We start from the raw sequence: 27,083 nt of genomic DNA, 5'->3' as shown, positions 1-27,083 counted from the left end.
AACTAGTCTTTCTTGGACTGAAATACTATATTTTAAAAGCTAATACTCTGGATTTTTCATATTCAAGGGAGAAACTGCATTATCAGAGAAGCTTGTGCCAAAAAATGAAAGGGAATGTTTCCCCCTGGAGCCCTTTACAAAACGAATGGAATTAATTTTGCTTTCTATACCAGCAAGATTTAAGCAAGAAAGGCAAAACTACCTAGCTTTACAGATATTTTGCTCCCTTGAAATTAAAGGAGTGTTATCAAACTGTAGATTTTTTTTTAATTTCTTGATTCACTAGGTGAAAAGTCGAGCCAAAATGCTGCAATCTAGTAAAGCACAACTTTTAACCTCAGCATATTCTCTTCTACTTATGCTTTGAGATAGAAAGCCATATTTTATAAACTGTGCTAGGAAATGCTGAAGTTTGGCAAAAAGAAAGTGAGGAAAATATATAGAATGACTTCACATGAATACAAAATGATAAAGTAGTACAATGTGGCTAACCATCTCTCAGCCCTATAAATATTAACAACTCTAGACAAAAAGGACAAAAACGAAAGGTTACAAGAGAAATTAAGAAGACTAAAACAAGGAGAAAAAGGAATAATTTCCCAGTGTAGAAAAGTTTTGACAGACTCAAAGATGGAAAGATGACAGGAAAACCTTTTCTGTCATCCTCTTGAACTCCTGCTGGACTGTATAGCCACCATCTTTACCACATGTCCACACAGATAATCCTAACACTTGCTCTCAGCACCGTGTGACTTCTCAGAAAAACCTCCTGAATGCTGGCCTCACACATGCTGCAGTCAAGCTGGCCAGGCTACGCCAGGAGAGGATTCCCAGCCAGAATCCTCTTTTGGGGATTTCTCATTTTAAATTAAGCACTTATTCAACTTGGCAGAGAGGCTGAATCGGATCATCTCCAGAGGGCCCTTCCAACCCTAACTATTCTGTGATTTTGAGATTCCCTGAGGAACAGCCTCAGACACCAAAATCAGATCAAAATACATTCAAAATTATATTCTTTCAGATCTGGCTTTAAAAGGAATGCTGCACTGGTATATTTCTATTGTTCAAAAACGTGAACAAAGATGTATACCATAAGTGCCAACAATACCAGTCAAAAAGTCCTTGGGAAAGTTCCTGAATAAATTACTTCTCTGATGGTATAAAATGTGATTTTTTTTTCCATTGCCTATCAATACCAAAAAAGCTTCAAGCAAGGCTACAGTGACTATATGCATATATATATATATATATATATATATACATACACACATACACATACATGTGTGCATGCATACCTGCATTCCCCATGTATACAAATAGGTAGGATCAACAGAGAGAGACAGGAATAAAAAGTTTTCAAAATTAATGTTTGTTTCAGAAAATTAAATGTTAAATAACATGAGATTATAAATAATCAAAACATATATTGACATATAAAGTCAAGACATGGCTGAAAAATGAACACAATAAATGGGAATATAAAGTAGTTCAAAATAAGGAAAAAAAAAACTTCTAATAAATTGAAGGATCCAATTCTGCATTCTGTTTCACTTAAATTCCCAAGTTCAACTGAAGCTGAAGTAATTTAAGGCTTTCATTACAAGAGCAGCAGGTTAGGGGGTCCAAGAATGAAATATGCTGCTGCCATTTGAAATAGAGCACAAAAAAGAGCTAAACAGGCTGAACTCACCCATGCATTTCTCAGACAAGCAGAACCCACTGCTGTGGCTTTATATTTTAAAATCACACTCCAAAACCAGTGAGCTCATTGCCCTTATGGGGGGCTCTCACACTAGAACACATAACAGCTGAATCCTTGCTGAATCCTTGAAACAATACAACTGACAGGCTTTTTAAAACAAAATAGTTCAAACAGCATTAGTTAATATAAGGGGTGCTTGAGCTTTTTTGGAGCTACTGTGAGCAGGGGGACAACTGACACTGTTAAACATGTGCCTCGTGCACCTGAGTAAATAAATAAAAAATAATGGAAGAGGGGGATTTTTAAAGGATCTCCTCACTACCCATTAAAAGCTAACTCAGCAACCAACAGAAATAATGATTAAGACACAGAAAAAATTACAACCTTCACGATAGTCCTCATATAGCCAAATGAGTCTAATAAGCACAAATACAAGAACTTAGAAACAAACATTGGTCAACACAAGATATAGAGTGTGACAGCCAATACACTTGAGTAGCACAATGAGCTGAATTAACTCCACAGTGACTGGAATCTGTACTCAGTATCAGTAATAACACAAGGGAAAACAATCCTCGCAATGCTAGGTATGGGCATGAGAACTGCAGTGGCATATCCTCTGAAGGTCTGTGATGACAGTATCTTTCTCCCATGCAAATGCAGCACTAGGTATGCCCACAAAGAATATGCTATATACTAGCCCACAAGGACACATTCAGCACTTAGTAGGCTTCAGGAAATGCTCAAGTCTTCTTGCCTCCATTCCCACTAAGGGAATAGCCCAAAAAAGGCTATTGAAGCCTTTTTGATAGCAATGGGTGGGCAGAATAATTCTGGCAAGACTAGCTGGAGACCTGAAGTAGAATACTAAAATAACCCATTTCCTTGAGCTGACAGTTACCTTGCTTATACTTCTATTGTATCCTCTTCACCAAACAGAAAATAATTCAAAATCATTGGAAAATAGGCTTAACATTTTGAATAAGCACTTCAGCTATTAACTGGCTCACATTAACAATCAACTAGGCTAACATAACAAACAATTCTTGTTACTCAAACTGGCGTCATTGTAATGAGTTCCAAATTAATCTCATCCGTACACAATCACTAATCTTGTTTTGTGCCAAATGAATTTTTAATCAGAACAGAGTGAATCATAGGTTGTTTTTAAAATATATTTCTAATACTTGTCATCCAAAATGAATAAACACTAGAGCAGGAAAGAACTTTTCTATTTACATTCTGAGAAGCTGATTTTATTTATGCATACTATACATGCAAGTATCAAATGCATTTGATAGGAAAACATTCTTAATGACAATAAAATGTAAAAATGTTTCTTTTTAGTAACTCTTTGAGCATGAACAGCACCACCAACCTAAAGAATTTAGCCCCCTGACTGTAATTAAAACTGTACAACAAACCAAAAGGACCACTTGCCCCACTGTTGAAGTGCTCCACAATGCTGACATCATCAGCAAGATCAGCATGCACACAATTAGACCCTGTGACCAGCAGAGTAACCACTACTGGTTAAGAAATGTAACCAAGCACATACTTTGCTGTGCTGAACTTGAGACTCAAGCTGAGTTTCAAATCCAAGTGCCTTTAATGTTTGTGCAAGACACAGAAGCAAAGCTAAATTTCAAAGAGCATTTTCAACTTGATTCTGCAATTGCAGTATCCATTCAAGAAAGCATTAACCCTGCTTACAAAACAAGAGTGCTCAACACATTGCTCTACTGCTGAAATACTGGTCTAATCAAGCAGGAATTCTCCGGGAAAAAAAACCACAAAAACAACCCAAAAAATGAACTATTCCTCTACAGCATTCACTTTTTAGAACGCAGTATTTCTGGAATCTTGCTTTAGCTGTCTGGCTAACGGCTGCTTAACTGAACACCTATTACCATGCTCAGATGAAAACCTAACTGGAAGCTCTGCCCACGGCCATGGAAACTGAAGAGTGACTGAAACGATCTGCAACACAGCCATTCAAATGTCTTTGGGGATGCCTACTGACAGCCTCCATTAGAGCCACACGAGCTTGAGGAATCTGGAGTACCTGGTTCTCCTTTCATGCTAAGCATAATTCCTGACTCAAGCCATCTAACAACATGTGATGACTTCTTAAAAAACAAGACACTCAGACAGATGAGACCAGTGCATGCAGGCTCAATGTCAGAATTCCCACAGATCCAATGGCATGTATTACTTACTTAGAGACTGTGCTCCTCATTGAATAACGTCTACATACTTCTGTGCATGGTAGATCCTGTTTGGATTGCCAGGAACTGTTGCATCAGAAGTATTTGAAGACTGCTCAAGATTAAGAGCACTGAATTATGGTCAATGTGCTAATCTGTATTTTACTTCTAGTCAGTAGACAGCTATGTTAACACATTTAAGAATTCTGCTAATATCTTAGAATTCAATTAAAATGATCGTCATTAAACAGCTCTCACATTTGTGGAAAAAAGGGAGCTTTTTTCTGCTTTTTTATAGCAGAATAAGCAAGTTATTGTTGATGCAACATTCTGAAGAAAAAAATCAACAAACCATATGGAACTGTGAACAGTGAATGCAAAACTAAAGATACACTATGGAGACCACAGCTGCAAGGTGGAAATAACATCCTCCAATACCATGAGGACAAACTGAAGGTTACATTTACATAGTGAATGCTTCAGCAAGGCATAATGACCAAAGGAACACTGTTAGCTGGAAGATTTCTTCTTTTGTTTGTTCTAATTACTTTCAAATAGGCTGCTTAATATCTCATTATATATCGAGAAGCAAATACCTCTTCTGAGTTGCTTTCCAACAAAAAAGACAAGAAGTTTTTTCTGTGCTTAGGCAGAAGAAAAGCAACACTCCCCAAAAAAGCATCATTGATGAACAATATAAGAAAGAAAGAAAAATAAGGATATTTTCATCTTTGCAGGTTTTACTGTAGATCACAACTGTTAATGACTTCTTTTCACATAAGAAATATGGCACCGTACCACTCTCAGCAAGTTTCTCCATCTGAACAGCATTTCTGCAAAATGTCCCAAATTATTTAATATCTCATTTGCAATTTGTTATTAATTTCTGTTTTCCAGTACATTAAAAGGTGCTTCTCTTCTTTTAATATCAACTATAAAAAGTAGTTGCTAATGTGAACATTTCTCAGGAGGTTGTAAGATTGCGAAGGTTGTGAAACAAATGAGAAAAAGAGGAAAATAGTATTGGTAAATAAAGGAGTGTGAAAACAATTCTAGAACTGCCATAGAAAGAAAAACCTTTTCTATAAACTAGGATAACAAAATAGCTGTTCATCAGCACCACGCCTCCTAAGCGAAAGAGTTTGAGAGCTTAACAGCAAAGTGACCAGGAGAAGAAAAGAAATATGACATTCACCTTTTAAAAGTTCTATTAGGTATGCTAAAATATTATTAAAACAAATTCTTTTGATCTTTGTGTATAACTTACTATAAAGTGAAAGGTAAAACCAAAACCCAGAACTTGTCAAGTCACACATCAAGGACATGTTCAACCTCCATCATGACACCTGTACCACAGCATGACAGCCACCGACTACCTTTGGGGACCTCTGGAGATGTCATAAAGCACAAGAGGAGCTGCAGGGGAGGGCCCTGCACTGTCTCATTAGTAACTACTAAGGAAGTTTTGAGGGGGAGAAGTATTGTAAAAGCATAAGCACTGATAGCTTCTTCAAACAAGGCTTTACTACTTGAGGCTACCTGTGACTAGTGAACAAAATGCTTGGTTTCAGGTTGTGGTGTTTCTCCTTCTGTAGAAAAAAGGCTGCCTAAAAGTATTTCCTCATTAATTTTTGTTCCTCCCATCTTTTAGAAAGTAATTTCTTTATCTAGATAACCCTAACACACATGAACAGATAGCTTTCTTTAATGCAGTGGTTCCCATAACATATTAACTGGATATATCCTTCCTCAACAGAAAACAAAAATCAACAATGTGACACCAAATTTTACACTACTTTATTTTAGAGATAAATGCTTTTAAAGACACAATTATGAAGTTTTTTTTCTGAGACAGATCATTTAAGATGGTCAGATATTAAACAGACACATTTTTACAGATATTCTAAGTAACTAAAGGTAAACGGTAATATTGTCATGATTCAAGTGTTTTAAACTTTGTGCCCCCTCCTCCTTCCCCCCCATTTATGGATTAAACTTTAAATCACTTTAGAAAGCAACGTGTTTACACTCAAAATACCAGTGAGATAAAAGGTGTGTTTCTTTTTTATTTTGCATTGTTATAAAATTCCTGTTCCTGAAGCTATTCTAAGAAAGCAAAGTCTCTCTGCAAGGTGTAAGGTTCTCAAACAGTAAAGTACTTACATGCAACGCAGAAGGATCTGGCAAAAACTCAGCATCCTCTCCAAAGATAAAATCTGGTGGTAGGTCAGGATAGTGAGCATTAAAAATTATATCCCCTGAAAAGCAACAAATGGAAACATTGTTTGCACTTTTATATATGTGTTTATAAATAAAAAAATAAAATAATCACATACAACACACATTTTTAACACAAAATTTGACAGCAGCATTACATATATTTCATGTATATAGCCATATAATTTTTACAAAAATTCACATGCAAGATAAGCATCAGATGTTTTGGGGGATGAAGTCAAATTCCTGAGGCGCAGCTTCTTCCTCCTCTGCAAGCAATGAAACATGAAATACATTATTTCTTTGTATCTCAATTGGCAATTCAAACACTATTGAGGGCTGCCTCAAAACACCAAGTTAGAAAAGTGATCTTGTTTTAATAAAAAGTACCATATTTAGATGGGTGTGTTTCTATTAAAAGTCAGTTGCAAACTACAAAAGGTCACGACTTTCAAAATACCAGAGCTTTTAAAAATTAGTAGCACTTACTCCCTCTCTTCTCCTCAGCACTGCCAACTCGTAGAAGGAAGAATACACAGTTCAATAGGAACCATTCCAACTACCCAAATTCTGGCTAAGAGAAATGCAGTATTGCACATTTAAATGGAGAGATGAAAATTAACTGAAAATATAAGACTTCATCACAGCTTGGCACTGAGCTCTCATCTTGCTAGTGTCACAAGATATGTAATTAAAAGAAATTTGGGTTCTAGTATTTCACTAGTACACACACTTCAGAGTTCATATAGTTCAAGAGGTGGTCATATGCATCTGAGCTTTCAAAAAAACCCACCCACTGTTCAAGAAAAAAAAATTAAAAATAAAAATAAGTGTTTCTAGCCTCACTTGTCTACCTCCCCATCATTCTTTATGACAATATGAAAGAATAACTGAGCTTTTGCATAAAACAGATTTGTGAGGTAGTAGACATTAGAAAAAATGACTGCCTACTACGTGTTACGACTCATTTAAAATCCACACAGCAAAGTAAAACCAGCATGGTAATCCTTATAAACAACTCTGTTCAGGAAAGTTACACCACTTTTTATTTCTTAAAAAACTGTTAATGCAGAACTGGAGAAAAGCATTAGATTAACAAATCTTGCAAAGCCACATTGCTGGCTTAGTGATGTCACCATCTTCAGGCATTTAACATGATAGTTTTAATTGCGGATATTCTGTACATTTTTCTTGGCTTTAGCTGGAAGCAAGGATGCCATGAAGATTAATTGCAGCGGATGAAGGCTCATGAGCAAGAAGCCACTGGCCAGTCTGGGGTAGGTATTCTCTACAGTATGGCTCCAAATCACAAATTCACTGATCATGCGACGAGTAGAGCACAGTGTAGGTTTCTCCTGTCCGCACTCCCACCTTCCTTTCACAGCCATCGGGAGCACGTGTAAGTATGGGGTGCAGAAAATAGCAGAGGTCTGCCAGTAAAAATTCCCAACACACTCAAAACAAAAATAAAACCTTTCATTTCATTTCAATTTAATTTAAAAGAATGAAATGGGCACCAGATCTGGAGGAAAAGGCATAAAACTGCAACAGGAAATGCATCTATATTAAGTAAGAAAAAATAATTACTAGATTAGCCTAAACCGTAATACAACACTGAAGAATTCAAAAAAGTTGATATTTACTAGATTGGGTAGTTCCTACACCACCATGACACAACCCTTTTCTTGATATTTACTGCAATTAAAATGTCATGCATAGCTCCTTTCAACAACCTCATCAATTTCTACATAAAGAGCAGTGAACTTGAGGTTATGTACTGAAGGAGATTCACCTTAATACATTCTTTGAGTTTTGAAAGGGGCATGAATATGAGTTATGAGTAACTCAGAAACAGTACAATGATAAAGCCTGGCCCATGACTTAGGCAGCCCAATGCTATTCCAAAGGAAAGGACTGTACCTGCGCTTCTGCTACGTGATGCTAAGTAACTCATTTAGCACACACTTTACACACTGCAGGTGCTAGCTGCATGCTCTTCATTCTCTGCATTCCTGCTTTAATAGAGCTGGTGAAACAGAGCAGATAAGACGTATCTACTGCTCAGCTCACTTGAGAGCTGCACTCCAACTACACACATACTAAAAAAAAGCTGCTTAGACTAAAAGAAGGACCAAAATAACAGCTATTTTTGATGTTACACCTCCATACTTGAGAAGTGAAAAACTATTACAGAACCCTACATCACGAGGCAGCTTCAAGACTCTGCTTGAGTAGTGAGACCGGCAATAAACCAGATCCACTTCTACGAGCTGCACAGTAAGGGGTGAACCTCATCAAAGCTGTGGCAGTAGGTGCTACTTGGAGGCTCAAGTAGACACAAACTCTTTCCTTTCACAGAGTGAACTCACAGCCACTCCCAGAACACCATTAGATGCAGTGCTCAATATAGCAGTAAATGAAAGCTGGCATTATGAGTTTAACATGGTAGGTGGTAGACTTTAACAATTTGGGGTTCAGGTCAGCTGCATATGCCAAGCAATGATTCATGCTAGGGGATCCGGGACATTTGAACATGGTACCCTCTTCTGACCACTCAGCTGTGATGTGTGGTCACACCGAGGTCAGGTACATCATGCTGCAGCTGGACAAACCAATCTATTACCTGTCTCACATGCTCATATTTGTTCTTTAGACCTTCTGTCAGACCCCTTCTTCCACTAAGTATCAGTGGCATTATGAGTCCTTACCCACAGTGGCTAAGGACCCACAGTGACCAACTATGCAGATATTTGCATTTTAAAAGTGTTCCTGACCTACTGATACCAAGGAACTATTCAGGTACAAGGGATAGAATCCAGAGTAAAAATTAACATTGTGATATTTGATTTTCTGTTACTCATAATTATTTATAATTGCTAAAATTGCATCTACTTGTCCAGGGTAAACATGCCTCAAATCCAAATTCCCAAGTCTTTTCAATAAAAGCCACTTTGAGACCAAATATATCAATATTAATGCCAATGTGTATATCAAGATTATTTTCCCTATAGTGTATTCAATTTCCAAAAGGCCACATTTTATATAGCTACATAGGTTCTCCAGGCTTCAGAAGAAATAAAACTAGTAGTTCAGTGCCTGTTAATTATACATTCACAAAACACTATTGCTGAGACCATACTCAAAATATTCTACAACCCTACAGAAACAATAAATTATGCCATTGCTCTTGTGTTCTGACTGAACAGAAATGTATCATTTATGCCCTCCTTCCTACAGTACCATAGGTTTTTAGCCAAATGTAAACCTTAATTTATTCTGCTACAATCAAACCTCACACAGGCTGGCTGACAATTTAATAGAGACAAAGAAGTACAGAACAAAATGTTGTTTCAACTTCAATGTTAACAGTTAGAAAAGAGCAGTGATTTTCTATCATCAGTGGCTTTCATTCTGGAAGTTAAAGACATCATATTACTATTAAAGATTTGACCTTAGGACAAATTTTTAACATATTTAAAAACAAAAAAAAAAATTCCCTCAGTCAAATCTTATTCTATTAAGTCTCACTTCTGCCATGAATCCAAAGACGTTCAGCTAGTTCCTAAAGCAAAAGAAAAAATAATCTTTTTTTTAACCATATCAGACATCCATACCCATCACTCCCAGCCTCTCCAACTTTCCTGTTCTGTGCTCTCCCCTTCCATACAGTCTCACTTATGTCTTGCTTAAGTTACATACTAGAACAGAAAAGGTAACACTTTTGACCCTAAAAGGCTTAGGCACCAATGAAGGCATTTGCCCTATTCGCAGCTATGAGCATGAGCTATTTTCCCAAGTTACAGCAGCAAAAACATACAGTAACAAATCAAACTACAGATTAAGAGGATCCATCCTAAAGCTGAGTTTTGTTGCTAAATATCAAAACCCAGAGAAACTAAAACTGCAGTTACCAGTTTGCTTGGCAGGGTTATGATGCGTAAATAAAATATGCTTCATTACACTCAAATAAAAGGTATTTAAACAATCACAACAGCCAACGCAAATCTGGTTTTACTTTCACATAAATATTAACACTAGCCTCTGCAGTAAGCTCACAAAATATAAGGTGCTAAATGTTTTGAATCACAAGATAACAGTTTCTCTTGACCTACTAGAAATAGCCATTTTTATAACAAGTACTATATTTAATGCTTACATGACATTATCTGTGGCTTACCCTCTTCAAATATAACTAGGGTAAATAAAAGTAACACTTTGAACCAATAAAAGCATTTCCAAAATTACTGTGCTTAGAGTTTGTGACTATTTACTATTCTAACCTTGGAGGAAAAAAAACAATGAAAAAAAATCAATATAGTCCTGCATTCTCTGCTCTTCTTACCCAAATGACACAAATACCCTTTTCCTTGCATCTCCAGCACAAGTTTCTAGTTTTGCATATGTTTCAACTCCATTTGCCCTTTTTCCCTTGATGGAAGGCCAACTATGTGGTGCTCCACAGTACTACTGACCATGACTACTCCAGTGTAAGAGCAAGGCAAGCAAAACCTTCACACTCCTCATTGTTGTAGATATACCAGCCAATAATTACTTTGATGGAATTACATTTCCAATTATTCAAAAATATTACTTTCTTTTCCTTTCTTTCTCCTCAGGCAAACAGCATTAAATGTTGAAATGTTTTACTTCACAGAACTTCAAAAGAAAAGTTAATTTGCTCCCCACAGACAAAAAGATAGAAATATTAATACTTAAATCTGTAATTTCTTTTAAAACCCACATGGTCTGCTTTTTTGTCATCTATCAAAATGCATAACCAAATCTAACAGAAGAATAAGAACTGACTACAAGTAAGACAGGTGTAACTCAGCAAGAAAAGGAGAAATTTCTAAAATCCTTACAGTCGCTTTCCATTGGCCTATCCAGTTCTTCCTCTCCTGGTAACCTCATTTTTGGGGTATTTTTATTCTTTTTTAAACCATACTATATATTTGTAGTACTGAAAAATGTTATGCTAAGAGTGCCAGAGCATTAACATTCCTGTTTAACCAACAGCAGCAAAATTAGGAAGCAGCCCACCAGTTAACTTCCCAAACTCTACTTCTGAAAACATATCTATATGCTTCAGTTTCTTCTGACACCAAGAATTTCTAAGTCAGCACTAAGTATGTAGAATAAACATGTGTGGCCACAGCAACCTAGAGTAAGACCAATTTGAATGGAATTTCCTATGAAAGAGATCAACCCATTTGGCTTTTAAGAAATGCAAATGCAACTTGATCACAAAATGCATTCACAGATAATAAGGCAACTGCTGAAGCAAGAGAGCCAACTATGTACAGAATCAGTTCTGGGAAAATACAGAAAGTGCTCTTGTTGAGTATTAAAAAGGAAAAACCAGTAGAATTATATTATTCATCAATTCAAAATTCAATCTGTCTCTTCTAGTAGCCATGCAAACTGTAGACAAGAACCACTGATCAGTCTCTTCTATAAACAAATTCTTACCTAAACCAGCCAGTTTTAATTGCCTTTACAAATACAAAAGTAGTCAGTTACACAACCTGCAACCAAGATACTAAGTCAGTGCAGTCAGCAGTATGAAAGGGTTTAAATTAACTAAATGCAGACCTGGCTGGAATCCTTATCACTGGATTCCACACTGAAGAATTTGCTCTGCAGGCTTTAAGTCAAAAACAGTAATATAATACCTATAGAACCCTTTTATAATTGGTTGTCAAGAAAGGTTAGTTCCTGAAATTAAAATAAAATTTATTAAATACAAAACTACTACTACTGAAAAGAGATGCATGAATATTCTACTTTGCTGTGGTACTGCTGCTGACAGACTATTCTGCTTGCAAATAAAGGATGTTTTTGAGCTTGATTTCTGATGTGATGTGCAAATCGAGATATCAGAAAAAGAAAGGCAGAAAACTCAGCGTAAAGACTCAAAACTATCTCATAATAGAGGGACAACTTGAAAAAAAATTATTTGATTGCATTAGAAAGAAAGCAACTTCTCAGCACCTCTGTAACACTCCCGAAGAAAGTCTAGCTACCCTACCACAGGCAAGGCTGTGAAAGACCCAAGTCTCCATGAACTTGGTGCAGCTGATTAAACCAAGTTGTTTAGTCTCATTTGAGATGCCTCAGGGCACATTTACAGCAGCTATGGTACATGGTTTTCAGAGACATCAGTGCCCTGTGGGTCAGAAGCTGAAAAGGCCAAGCAAGGTATTCTTGGGAACCTCAGAGTTATGACACCTATAGTTAGGTTAGTAAATCAAGTCCCACTTTTCCAACAGAAGAAAGAAATATATAGGATGAATTTGCAGGATGTTATTTTCATTCTTGGACAAAGGGTTGCAGGTGTGGGTCATTTTTTTCTTTAACTTCAACTGACAAATGTTGCTGTAGGAGAAAAAAAAAAGAGCTGTAAGACTACAGAAAGCATGTTATTTTGTAAAGTGGGAAAAACTGTAAAAATTGAGTATCATTAAGTAAACTGGATCACAAGCTGAGCAAGAAAGCATCAAGACAATCTCAGTAACTTGTGGTTCTGTAGCTGGGCAACTGCTTTCTCAGAAATCTTAGTACTAGAATTGGACAAAGATGAGAACAACAGATAATTCAAGATGGGATAAGATACTGGTAGAAATTAAAGCCAGGCAGCACTGGAGAAATTAAAACAGAAACACTGGATAGGTGAGAAAAGGAAAGGTGAAGGCAAAGGATAAATAGATTCAAGCAAATGGACCTGAGACCATCACCAGTATGTGCAGCCCAAACAGGTGAAAAAAGGAGGAAAGAGCAAGGTAGCAAGGCATTATGGCAACACCAGTGTGGAGGCCTAACATAAAATCTTTTAAGTCTCTGTAAGTCCCCACTTGTACATAGATATTTCTAAGGTCATTTCTCTTGATGAAGAAATACATTAGGACTTACAACTTGCAAAATTGACTTAGGACTTGCAAAATCTTCTGTAATTTACTTGCTCAAGAGAAGTCCAGAATATAAGAAAAAGTGAACAAAAAACCCAAGTAAGAGGAAAGTGATTATTTTAAAGGGGAAAATACAGTCCTAAACTTTGTATTCAAAGAAGAAATAAGTATAACATTAGAGTCTCTCTTGACACTCCCATTAGGTATACTCATCAGATAACAAACAGGTTGCCGAGAGAAAAAGATTTATTACTCCTGCCATGCAAAGCAAGACTCAGGCAAACTTCAGAAAACACATTGCCTGGAAAAATCTTTGGTAAGTTGCATGATCCAACAAAAAGATATTTATCACACAGGTAAGGATAACACCTAACTATAATCTGAATTACAGCAATCAGGAAGTCCTTCCCGTAAGAGCCTCAACCTAAATACAGCCTGTATGAAATAACCTAATGATGCAAAAAACATTAACACATGCATTGCAGCAACATACTTATGAGAATCTTAAATCTTACAGTAACTACAAAAATAATTTTTACAATTGTTTATTGGCACAATAAACAAGTGTTTAGCAAATTACTTGGCAAAGTGGCCTTTAAAGGGGCAATAAGGACATTGGGCTGTTCTCTATATTTATCTTTTTGTTTGTTCTTAATTACTTCCTTAGAATAGAAATCCACAAGAAGACTGGATGAAATTACTGAAAGAGTTCCATCACAGGAATAAAAACAGATGAAACTTTGTACCACGTATTATGGGCAATATTCTTAGACTGGTTAGGCATCAAGACTGATTTTCTCCTTTAAGGCCCATAACAAAAAAGAATAATAATCTAACAAACAAAAATCAGAAGCAAAAAATTAAAAACTAAGCTTCAAATGAGACGAAGGAAAGGTTCTTCAGGACCAAGGAAACCAAAATGGTGGCAGTAGAACCCAGAGCTATAATCCACTCACATAAAAACAGTGAAAATCAGACAGAAGATGAAAATACTAGAGTTCAAGCGGCCACAGAGAACAGTAGCATTGCAAGGGCAACACATTGTTTAATCACTGTGAAATTCCAGATGACAGCACTCAAGGTCAGAGAGGGAAGGAGGCATCAGTGCCTGAAAAAGAAAATGTGAAGAGCAAAAGCAAAAAAAAAAAAAAAAAAAAAAGTCAGATTCCCTAGCAAGCAGCAATGAAAGCTTGAGTGAAAAAGAAAAGCCAAATCCAAGATATTCCAAGGACTTCTGGAAAAAGATTGTAATTTGATTCTAAATGGCATGTTTTAATTATAAAGACTATTGAAGCTTATAACTCTGTTATAAGCTGTTATTATTCTGACAATTTCTTATTCTGACAACAAGACTGAAATATCTGCAAGAGTTACAGAACACTTCACCTCAAAATACACAAACACTTCATCAGAAAGGATACTGAACTTTTCTAAGCAGATACTGTGGTCCAGTAAGCAATAAAGGATACCGCTGCATACCACAAAAAGTAAGTTTTGTTCTAGAAGCACAGATTCAATCTCTTACAGGGTATTACAGATAGTCTTCCTGAAATTAAAACTCCAATTAAGAACTCTGAAAAACTCAAATACAGAGAAAACCATGGAGTTTAATGCGACAACACTGAGTACCAGATGAACTAATAAAAACAATATGGCCATCTCAGAGTTCAACTGACAGTCAAGGAAGACTAGGCTCAAGTTTTTTAAATATTCCCACCATGAAAACAAACAAAAAAATTACTTCCCTTACAGAAGAAAATAAAAGTTTCTCCCTGAAAGAATCACTTGAAGTGTGGTGGAAGACAATTAATACGACAAACTAGTTTATCTTGAACACTGGCATAGTATTTTCTCCAGTATAAAATTGTGGGTAACTCCAAGGTCCCTGGCTGGAGCTGAATAACTCTTCAGTGTAACGTTCCAGCAGCTCTGCATACATGCAAAAGTAAGGTGAATGTGACATCTTAAAAAAAACCCATTACACACCCAACAAGCCATTCTGAAGTCACAACATATTTCCTCCTACCGAAGTTTACAAAACAATTATTTTACACTATAGGGAGTTAGCCTTGCCTACAAGAACACTTTCTCCTTTTTTGAGAAGCTGTGAACTTTCTGGTATTTTGGAAAACAGGATTGCACTGTGCAGTTACACTTCCCTAAAGCTGCACACCAACAGTTTCCAACACATTGGGATTGCTACAAGGGTGCCTGTGCAGTGGCAGCGGTTATGATTGATGATATACGAAGACCTAATCTGTTGCAAAGAGGATGTAACACAAACCACAAAGGAACTACACACTTCAGCCTTTATTTGGTACCACATCTGAAGCCCATACACTGGAGATCCTGAACACTTTCAGCCAATCTTTTTATTTTGGCAGATTTCGCAATTTTCCTTTGCAGAAATATTCTGCTCTTGAAAGATAACATATCTAGCAACAACCTAGAACAAAGTATCTAAACATCTCTGTTTGCACACTATGGCTGTCTTCCCCTGCCATCACTACAGATCTAAACACAAAATTATTAGAGCTTTCTTGAATCTGCTCACATCACTATTTATTCCACAGGCTGTGAGACTTAATGATTCACAGCATTTTCAAACATGTAACACTGAAATGTGGAGGATTATTATTACTTGAATTCACAGCTATTATTAGACATCTCTGAAAAAGATACACTTGTTTACACCATTTTCAGTTGCCTTTGTTAAAATATATAACATGCTCTGTAGGGTTTTTTTTGTTTGTGTATATGATATAAAAAATATAAGAACACTGGAGAAAAAAAACCCCAGATTTCTTGATACTGAAATTTAATGCATATTCCATAATCATATTTCTAAGTACTTGAACTGGACTACAGTCATTTAATACATGAATATACTCTTTATGTCTGTGCACTTGCATATGGGCATCTTAGTCTATCCATTTTACTTTATGAATCAGGAACAGCTTCAGCCTCTACTTAAAATAAGATTTATATCTCTCAGAATGTACAAACACGTCCCTGTATAAGGTAAGATGGTCCTATAGAACATGATACCACTCTATAAAGCATGTCACTCAGTGAAACACATTTTGACTTGATCATAGTCATCAACCAAGACTCAAGTGGAATCTACTACACATTGCAGAACACATCAAGACTTAATAGGTTGAGTTTACTACACATCTTAACAATTTTTAAAATAAAGTTCTTCCTGGGAGGGAAGTTGGCTTCATACAATACAGCCATTACTCACAAGACTTCTGAACAAATGCAGAACCATTTCTTTGGTCTTAAAATAATTACTATCTATGACTTAAATCTTCCAGTTTTATTTTGTGAGAAAAAATAACTAGTAAGCCTCTTAAGCCATAATTTCATATACTCAGAAAAGTAAAAGTAGCAATAGTAGGCTGATACATGTGCCTGGCTTCTCTCTTGAGCACCTGACTAAGCTTCCACATCAACTTCTGTGAAAGACAACTTTCCTTACAGGTGCCAAATGGAAGCTTTAACGAACTTCTAGACTATAAGGAGCTTAATTGTGTTGATTTCTGTTCATAAAGGAGGACTTCCACTGCATGACATAATGTAATAAAACAACCAAAGAAAAAAAACTGCAGAAGGAATACAATAAAATTCTTAATATGTAAAATGTCTTGGAGAGCTACAGCATGTGTATGGTGCAGTCTAAATGGATAGTAGCAAAGCAGTGTTTTAAATGCTTACCATTTCTGTTCATACCAAGTACCTGCTCCTCCAGACAACAAACTTTCACAGACTCACAGGACAGCTAGGGCTGGACAGCACCACTGGAGACTGCCTAGTCTAAGCCTTCAGCTCAGAGCAGGGCAAACGGGAGATTGCTACGGGTCATGTCCAGCTGGGTTCTGAACAGCCCAAAGGATGGAGATACACAAACTACACAAGCTCTAAGCACTATCTGTTCTACCTTTTGACCACCCTTGCAAAATAGTTTTTATTGTATTTGAACGGAATTTTCTACATTTCAATTTGTGACCATTTCCCTTCAGTAACCACCACTGAGAAAAACCAGGTTTCTTATAAATACCATCAGGTATTTATAAACATTGGAGAGATTTGCCCTGAGCCTTCTTTTCTTAAGAAGCCCCAGCTATTTTAACCTCTCCTCATACAACAAATCCTCCAGTTCTTGATCATCTTTGTAGTCTTTTGCTGTACTCATTGCAATATGTCCATGATACTCTGGTACAGACAGACCAGAACTAGACATAGTACTCTAGGCATGGCTTTACCAAAGTTGTCCTAAAACTATAAATGCCAAGCCTTGAATTTTACTTTACCTGAAATTCTTCATCCTCTCTCATTTTTCAGTTGTTAGAGATAAAAACAATGCAACCAGTTTTCAGCAGTTCAAGTGTTTAGAAAATGTTACCTTCTAAAAGTATACAAAAGTAAATTTTATTTTAAACCTTTGAAACAAAACACAAACTAAGACAAACAGAACACACACTTAGAGTAGGCAAATGAACTAGCTGTCTACAGGTTCTCTAAGCATAAAGATGATTTAACAATACCACTAAATCAGAAAAATCAAATTCACATTTCTCTAATCTGGTCAATTATACCAGTTATTGTTTAAAGATACCTAATGTAATAGCAGATTCACATCTTTTATTGGAGCTTAATAAAGAATTATTCCTAAAAGAGACAGAAAGAAATGACACAAAACATATACAACTTATAAATTAATCTAAAAATGGTGATGAGATTGTCTTAGTCATAACATTTTATTAGAAATACCAGGTTGTGACTTTTGGCTTTTAGAACTCATTTTTCAAAACTGTAGTCTCACGGAAGCCTTTAAACTTATCTTAAGTAGTACATGTTCCTGAAACATGTAATTTGTGTTCTTGAAACTGAAGCTTTAAGAGAAAATAACAAACACATGTATCTCAAAACTCATAAAGTTAGACAGACACACTGGAAAATTAGTGAGACATAGAACACTGAAAGAAAAGCCAAGATGCAACTGCAAGATTTTTTAACTTACATTTGAGTGTTTCTCCTGCATAAGGGATATGTAGTTTAAAACGATCACAGCTGGGTCCAGGGGTCAAGGATGTACAGCTAAAAATGAAGATAAGAGAAGAAAGAATGTGCTAAGCAGTTACAGATGGTAGCAAACACTAACATTATTCTACAGGATACAAATTACTAATAGCAAAGATATTGTGACTACTAGAAATACTCATCTTTATGATTCTGAGAAGAAAAAGTGGGAAAGATGCAGGAGGCCCATTCTCTTTTGATCAGCAGTTCTCACAATAGCATAAGAAATGTTAGGATTTGTGCCTACTCTCTCCCATTTTATAAAGAAACATACATGCAAAATGCTCTGGTTTGAATGTGTAATCAGAATGCTTTCAATTAGTCAGTCAAAGCCATCAAGTTCTCCACTTGGTATACAATTTTGCAAGCCACAACTCTGTGAGTCACACTAACATTGTTACCTGCTCCCTATCTCTGCCACCCATATAACTGGGATCAATCTTAATTTTAAGCCACCAACATTTATTAATTTTTTACCTATTATAATATTAACGTTTTCCCTTGTGGAAAAGTCTCACAGTAGTCTTCAAGAGGGCAAGTTTCAGAATCAGCTACCTGAGGCTATAAGAACTGAGCATGTTATCTTTTTGGTCTGTGACTCTCCTGTTTATCTGGAGCACTGGAACAGCAGCCAGGCCTCATGGTGGTGAGCATTTCATGAATAGAAAAGTCACTGGAAAACTGTTTAGTGCTTAGGCCAGAGAAGATCAGCTTTTTAGTTGATAGCTTTGATAGTCATAGACCAAAATTTGCAAATAAAAAATTTCAAAATCTCAGCTGCAAAAGAAGAAACAGGGACATACATTGTTTCACAGGCAGGAATGGTCTCTCTGCTGTGGGCTGCTGGGCATATGATGAATACCAGGAGCAAAAACAGTGGAAGCCCTTAGAAGTTCATTGCTTTATGTTCCTAGGGATCTGAATAGCCCTGAATCTTCTTGCTAGCCTAACATTATTGAGAACTGTTCATAGCCCCAGCACAATTGTTGCAAGCCACCTAAAAATCAAAGTCATACTGGTCAACTCTAGGAAAAATAGTGAATGACAAGAATGGTAGACAAAGGTAAAATAACTTGACTAAACATATATTAGATCACTGGTAGAGCTCTAATACACACCACTGACAATGTATTGAAACAAACCCCACATTTTCTGGGCTATATACACAGCCAAATGCAGCAAGATGGGTAGGCCAGAAAATTGTCCAAAATTCTGATCCTACCTTGTCAGAAACAACATCCTAACTCCTGAAGCTCCATCTCTCCCACTGCACAAGAGGCATCAGGGCAAATGGAACAATCTTAATTCTCACTCACATACTCAAAATGGTTCAGAGAGCCATTTCCCTCAGGTCCTGGCTCTACAGTCTCTTTTCCTCTTTCCACTTACAAGTTATGGAAACCATATGCACTAACTTCAGACTGTTTATATTAACTGAACTACATTTACTACAGTCAAATTTGTCCCTGCATGTAGCTTCCTCAAAAAGAAGCAACCATGAAACCATGATCAATTAACTTAAATGGAGTTTCCACAAAAATACTAGAAAACATAAGCAAACCATTTATGTGCAGCTAGAATCTAAGGCACCTACAATTAAGAGCCACATGCAGTTAACAGCCTACACTGATTCAGCAAGAACACATTGTATTTTTTCAGTATCACTAAAGAAATTAGATATCTGTCCTTTCAAATCAAAAGGAAGAAACACATCTATCTTGTCCTGTCTTTGCCTTAGAAAGGTTTTTGCAACATCTTGTGAGAGTATCATGAGAAGCAATCTAGAAAGACATAATTTAGATATAAATTATCTACTGTCAGGTATGTGCAGACTTGAATGGAAAGCAAGTTTCAAAAAAGGATTAGTTCACATCTTGCTTCATTCAGGAAGAATGACCTGACTCGGTTTTTTTTCAGCTGGAATAATACTTCACATTTTATTGAAAGACTGATGATGGAAAAGAAATGATGCTTTGTGAAACCTGTTGATGATGCAAATGTGAAAGGGAATACAGCATGTTGTACAAAAGGACCAAAGCTGAAATACGTTTTGATTTAATGGTTGCACTATTTATTTCAATTTCATCTAGGTAGGGCTTATCAGAAAAAGTGAGCATCACCAGCCTCATTGGGAGTAAAATCAACTTAAGAATACAAAATACTGGATCCCTAGTGCAGAAAGATATTTTATAATTTATATAATTCTTTTCCAAGATGTACTTTTTTAATAGGTGAGAACAGCAAAATGGGAGTGCCTACTGTTAGGGTGTTTTAATGCCTGTGGATTAATTCAACAGCTATACAGACATTATTAGCTACTTCCAAATAATATCTATGGCTTACAACAGGTATAAGGTCAATTCTAGGAAGAATACAAAAAAATGTGCACCATAAAAAACCCTTTTCAAGTTCTAAAATATCTCTGCAACATCATTTAATATTTAATGAAAATTTCTTTCAAAGTATCACAGGTCACAGTCTGAGACATTTCTCAAATACCATCAAAATTACACTATTGTTAGCTTTTCAACAGACACAAAAATTTCTGATCCTGCAAATACTCTACAATCTTTTCTTTTAGCACAATGGGCCATTTGGAAATACTTATGGAAAGTAAAATATTCTTTAACATTAAAATAAAAGCTTTATTTAATGGTAAATGTCCCTAAAAGCAATACTAAGTGCTTTTCCTATATTATTATACTGCACTAGAGATGTTTTTAATTTTATTGGTCTAGAAATGATAGAAAGTGACAGTATTAACATTTTTTCCCCCCAGATTGCTCTGGCTGGGCTGCACAGGAGACTTCAATAACTGCAATAGGCTGAGCAACCAAGCAGAAATATTATATACATTCATTTGAAAGGAGGCAGTTTCTTTTTAGAATAAACAGCAAAAGAACAAAACTCCTAAGGCAAACCAAAACTTTTGTACATGTAGGAGTCTATGCATGACCTCATTTCAACAGAAAGCCCCAAGTAATGGCCTGACTATGGACATTATCTCCTGCTTGAATTTCCTTAACACATAGAACCTCTTAAAATTAGATACATGTCTGACCCTGAAACATAACCTCTGTCTTCTCCAAAATGTAAGACTTCTGTTTTTTTGAAAATGAGATCCTTTTCCTTAATGTGGTCAACACAAAAATAATACTTGAAAATGAATGACTTTTAACTAAGTCTTCTGAAGATTATTTGTTGTCCTTTCTTCACAGGGAATTGACATATAGAACAATAATACCTGGTGTTGAAAATTAATATCATAAGCTGATTCTATCTCATAATATATGGGTGTGCTATCTCCCTCTTTATTAATGGAAAAATATTACACTGGTTTGCATTTATTAATCTAACTAATATCAATATTTTACATAAGAAAGCCACTGAAGCAGGAATTAATGCTCTCATGCTCAGAGCAGTGATACATCTTAGTCTTTGTAAGATGATTAATGCTACACCACAAGATCTCCCACAATGGTTTCCCTACTAAAATATCAAAGAATCATCAACTTGAAAAGTTTCTGGGACCAAGGAATATCGTTAAATGTATTAATTAACATCATATTGCCCTATTCAAAGGGGCTGTGCTGAGACTTATGGCTGGAAATTGGTAGACGGAACTGAGTATGCAGCAACTACAGCTGAATACAGCTTGTTACCTTTCACAGCAGATTTTAGCTAAAATCCTTGAGCAGATACAGCAGATTAAACTCAAATTGAGATACATTACATTCTTATGAAGTAATTATTCCAAATAGGTGCCAAGTAGAACATTCCTTCATTGAGTGTTTGATGCACCTTACAGCTTGCCTATGACTACTAGGAAAAGGTTTCTTTCGCAGTTAATACAACACACGTAAAGGAAATAAAGATTATCCAAACAAAACAGCAACAATAATAACAATACAAACCAGGAAAGTCACTCAGTTTTGCTGCTCGGAATAAGGCCTCAGTCTATAACAACAGGCACAGTACAATGCATTCTTCCGCTAAATGGAGCAGCATATCCTAAAAGCCTTTAAGAAGGCTAAGAATGCAGTTCTACTTGAGTTTAACAGCAAAGTTTCATCTTATACCAGTGTATTTGTGACTGACTATTTTGTTGAATTGACACTACTTCTGTTTTGTTTAAGCTAAAAAATCCCCCAGTTTGATATTTTACAGGATTGAAACCACAATGATATGGAGGACTCTGATAACCCTAGATTTCAAAACCATCATCTCATCAAATAGTTTTCTAAAACCATCACTTGAAAGCACTCCCAAGAGAAGCAGTTTTAAGTTATTTGGACTCTGGTAAGATCTTATCCAAAATTATGTTCTGTGACAACTGAAGGGATTAGAATGAAAAAAAACCCACAAGTGTTTATTGCCTTAATCATGAAAGTAAGCAGACCGACAGTTAGATCCAAAAACTTTAAAAAAAAATCACAAAAAACCAAACCCGTGAAGACCTCTCTCCAAACCCACTACTTTATATCCCAAAATTCCAGTCAGAGGCTTGTTTTTTATGCCACTCCTAAAATCTCTTGCTTAGAATCATATAAAACTATAGCAAACATTCAGAACTGCCAACAGAAGTCCTATAGCTCTACAGGAAAATGAGTAATTTTTTTTTATTTCTTCTTTTTTTGATTTGTGGTACAGGTTTAAGCCCAAATAGTCACATAAGATTTATATGATGACTATCATATTTACTGATTAAAAAGTATCCAATGCATTTAGTCATTCTTCCTTCATAGATCACACAGAAGCTTTACTGCCTTTACTATCAGAAGACAAATCATCAGTGAATTTTACTGTACAATAGCAAAGTAAATTAGACTCACAATTTTAGCCTCTATAATTTCAGGAATTTGACATTGACACTGCCTAAACTGAATAGTCAGAGATGCAAAAGCTTCCTTAATCTCATGATGCTTAGGCTGCTACACTTGCTGTTCTTGAGGATCAGTACTTTCATTGGAAAACAGACAACTGTTTTTTGTTCACCAGACTCTTGGTGTAAAAGCTTCACACTGTGTTAGAGACACCTCAATGGAGAAAACAGCTAAAAACCAACACACACACACAAATAATAAGCAACACCACAAATTCAGTTCTGACCACTGGCTGTATTCCCAACCCCTCCCACCATACCTACGACATGCTTCCAACTGTTCTTGTTTGTGTTGTATAAAGATACTGTTATGAGAAAAGGAGGTCAAGTTACTTTCATAATACAAGAGGCTAAGAATGAATATTATTTTAGGAATGATGAGACACAGTTCAATCAGAGTTCCAGAGGCTGAAGGTTTTGCCAGCAAGAGTCAAATGCAGTTCAGAGGCAAAGACAGGTTGATTGATTGTTACTAATAAGAGGCAGCAAACTCAAAATTCCACGCAAAACGCTTTCATGGCATTTGCTAAGAAAAGCACCTCAATGTTCAAATCTAGTAGAACAGCCTTTGTGGATGCCTTCAGATTTTTATTTCCTCCAATTTTTGTAGAGGGAAATCTGCTCCAGTGTTCCTTGAAGACAGAGTATTTAATCCCATTTAATTAAGACTTAATTGCAGAACTCACAACAGATGGGTATGCCATATACAGAGGCATTAAGAATAATTAAGTGTGTGGAGGATGGAGGTGAATAAAAGGAAAGCCAGCAGGTGACAGGTTTTCTGCAAGATCAGGAAACAGAAAAATGGTGAAAATCACATTTTAGAGCATTGACACTGATGACCAAACCCTGTATCAAGTGGTAGCTCCCTGCAGCATTGCACAAAGCTTTACAGGCTCCTACACAGTATTTAGAGAATTAAGCAGCTGCTCCTGAAAACAAACAGATCCAACTAAAATTCTGTCAACCAGGCAAAATTTGAAATGGGAGATATGGTCTAGTCAACCAACTTCTACCTTCAGTTTCCCTTCTTTATAAAGACATATGTATTATGCATACTAGAGAGAGAGGGATTTGCTCTTAAAAGACTCACACCATTGCTTTTGGGAAATTAAAACACCGTTACATTTAATCATTACTTAAATGCATCTCTTAATTAAAATATTAAAATCAGAAAGTCAACTGTTAATTATTCAAAAAACTTCCCAGTAGATAAACCCACTGTTTTCAGAAAACTCATTTGTACCCTATCCATTTTCTTCAAACTTAGTATAAAATTAAACTATAAACAAAGACTACTTCTGGCATTGCAATAAAGATTATGATGTTGTTTTTGAATCCTGATAGTATAGGTGATATTCCATAATTGCAACAGCATTTCAAGCAACAGTTATCATCTGGGAAATTCCAAAGTGTCTCCAGATATGTCAACTTATCCTCAATAAAACTTTCATCTACTGTAAATGCTGATTTTCCTTTACATATGTTTTCCTTTACATATGTTTTCTTGTAAGAAGTTCATTGCACTAACTGGAACTTTTAGAGAGCAGTGGGATGTGAGGCAGAACATATATACTAGAAGAACAACCCTTCACTTCCCTTCTGCACCTATAGAAATATTTGTATTTTTTAAAAGTAAAGTTCAAATAACTATTTAAAATCAATTCAGCTGCCAGCAACTTTCCAGCTGCTTTCACTAGAAACACTACATAAGAGTATCTTATGCCTATCTTAGGAAAACAAATACAGCACTTGTATATAGCAGAAAATGTAGATTTTTTTTTTAATATGAGTGACTGCATCTGCATTGCCAAAGCAGATGCTGCAGGTCTAGAGCTCTGGGACTTCTAGAACTACAAATCTCCTTCAGAGCTGCCCAAGTCTTGTGGCAGCAGTTCTGCAGTGGCCAAAGCACGACTTTAGCAAAACAGGTGCCTCTGCTGGAGGGAGACTCCACATGATTCTGGTATTTTTTTTAGCCCCAAACTCCCCGTTTGGGGAGCCCAGTAAGCCTAGTTAGGCTAGGTTTAGAACAGCTCTTTTCCAGTCACCATAGCAGGACTGATTGGAAGGTGCTATCACAAAAAAAGAAATGTGACGTACCACATCTACTGTACTTGCAAGTGGACTTGAAAGCAACAGCTCTGAAACAATCTCAGAACTTTCCCTTCATAAAATCTCTGCAGTTTGGGGTGGGAGATCATTATTACTGGGTCTCAGGGAGCTAATGATGATACTAATTAGGAGAAATAATTAAGCATTGACCAAATTTTCAACAAAACTTATTTTACAAACATGCTTTAAAAACACTGATAATCAAACTGATTTTCTTTGTAAGCAAGATCTTTTATACTCTGGTAATTGCATGTAATTCTTTTTAAAGACTACACATGGCACACATACACCTCAAAAGAATGAAATAGAAACAGAAAATGGAAATTTTAATGAGGGAATGCTCAAAAATTGAACAGAAATAAAGACAATTGTGATGGGCCAACACTAATAACATACACTCTAGTATAATATGTTTAGGAAAATAAACTAATGAATTTGCAGTATCATAAACTGTCACATGTTCACGCAAGGAAAAGGCACTCCTTCATTATATTGTAAGACCAGCTGTCCCAAATTCTTGGAACTCATAAGCAAATTTTTAGTGAAGAGTATGAGGGAGTGGCAGATGCATCATTTGGATTTACTTCATCTCCCTCCCCTTCTGACAGATTCAAACCATGTTTCAGCTTTTCACAGCTGCCATTCAATTATCTATTACTTTGCAATGAGCTACAACCTAATAACATGTCACATGTTTTATTTCTACTGTTCACTAAAGTGAACTCCATTTCCGGAGAAAGAAAAATAAAATCAGACAGGGAACATTTTTACTTTTAGATTATTCTAAAAGAGAACCATTCTTCACCAAGTATGAAATTACAGTCAACCACCTGGAGTTTCATATCCTTTCAGTGTTCACAGAAAAAGCATACTCATACAGCACATCACAAAAGCTGAGCTATTATAAACATCAGCTTTAATAAGCCACATAGCATTGCTCACAATATTGGCTGTAGCAGCCATAAAGACTCCCTATCCATTTTCTAAGTAATTTATTTCATTTTATTGGCAAATGCAGTGAATTGGTATCAGGGAAAAACCTCAAGGACTAAAATCATAACCCATGTTTATACATTTTCTCCCTTTAATAAACTAAATAAACAATAAATGGGTCTCATCCCTTTTATTGGGGATGGGGGAGTTGGAACTATATGATCTTCAAAGTCCCTTCCAACCCAAACCATTCTATGATTCTATGGATATTAGGAGGGATCCAATGATCCTATGTCTTCTGCATTTCCCTTTCAAAGTTTTCTTCTAATTGAAGAGTTTTAGATATTTTTGGTCACAGATGCCTATATTAATTGATTTCCTAATTTATAGACTCTCAGGAGAAATTTATTTTAATATGACAATGAATTCAGTTCTTTGGATATGAAAGTTAGGCCAAGCAAGGATCACCACATTTAGAACATAAATCCATAGTTTGCAGTCCCACACATATTCAAAAGGGCAACTTCAGATTAAGTATATTAATATAAAATATTACAAGACCAGAGACACAGCACAAAGCCACAAAGATACCACCTGAATAAAAATATCAGTAGTTCTCCTATTTCTAGCATTATTTTAGATCAATTACAACAATAAAGACATGTAGTAGACTAAAAATATCAAAAGGCAAAGGAAATTTACAGGTAAAATTACAACAGACCACCCCACAGAACTGCACCTGCAGAAAGCAAGCCCCACATCGCTGCATGTTACATTTTCTCCAAAAGCCTCACTCTAGAACCCCTCAGCTCACCTTTTCTTTCTCTAACTTCTCATTCTTACATTAATTCTCACAGTTCACAGCCACCTCAGCAGTGCTAATACTATTTTCAAGATGACATCATAAAACATATGATTAAGCATCACTCTTCCCATGGTCCCATCTAACTATACCTAAAGAAAGGGGTTCCATATACATTTCTCTTGATGACAGTCAAAAAAATCCTCTTCTTCCCTGCAAATGCTTATCCTTGCCC

The 27,083-nt window shown here is 36.1% G+C and overlaps 1 protein-coding gene across 2 annotated transcripts in view; it reads right to left on the bottom strand.

Moving 5' to 3' along the window:
* The window catches only part of BABAM2 (BRISC and BRCA1 A complex member 2), a 163,288-nt gene that overhangs the window by 124,474 nt on the left and 11,731 nt on the right, over positions 1 to 27,083 (bottom strand). For both annotated transcript variants that reach the window (XM_053972892.1, XM_053972891.1), the window contains exons 3-4: positions 18,058 to 18,134; positions 6,073 to 6,167 (exon numbers count right to left, since the gene is read on the bottom strand). In XM_053972892.1, coding sequence (XP_053828867.1) covers positions 6,073 to 6,167; positions 18,058 to 18,134 — 172 coding nt within the window. The remainder of the gene's footprint in view (positions 1 to 6,072; positions 6,168 to 18,057; positions 18,135 to 27,083) is intronic.

This window comes from Vidua macroura, chromosome 3, assembly GCF_024509145.1.
Source record: "Vidua macroura isolate BioBank_ID:100142 chromosome 3, ASM2450914v1, whole genome shotgun sequence".
NCBI classification, from domain to species: domain Eukaryota; kingdom Metazoa; phylum Chordata; class Aves; order Passeriformes; family Viduidae; genus Vidua; species Vidua macroura.
The sequence above is the reverse complement of the archived record's forward strand: the minus strand, read 5'-3'. Positions and strand labels throughout refer to the sequence as shown.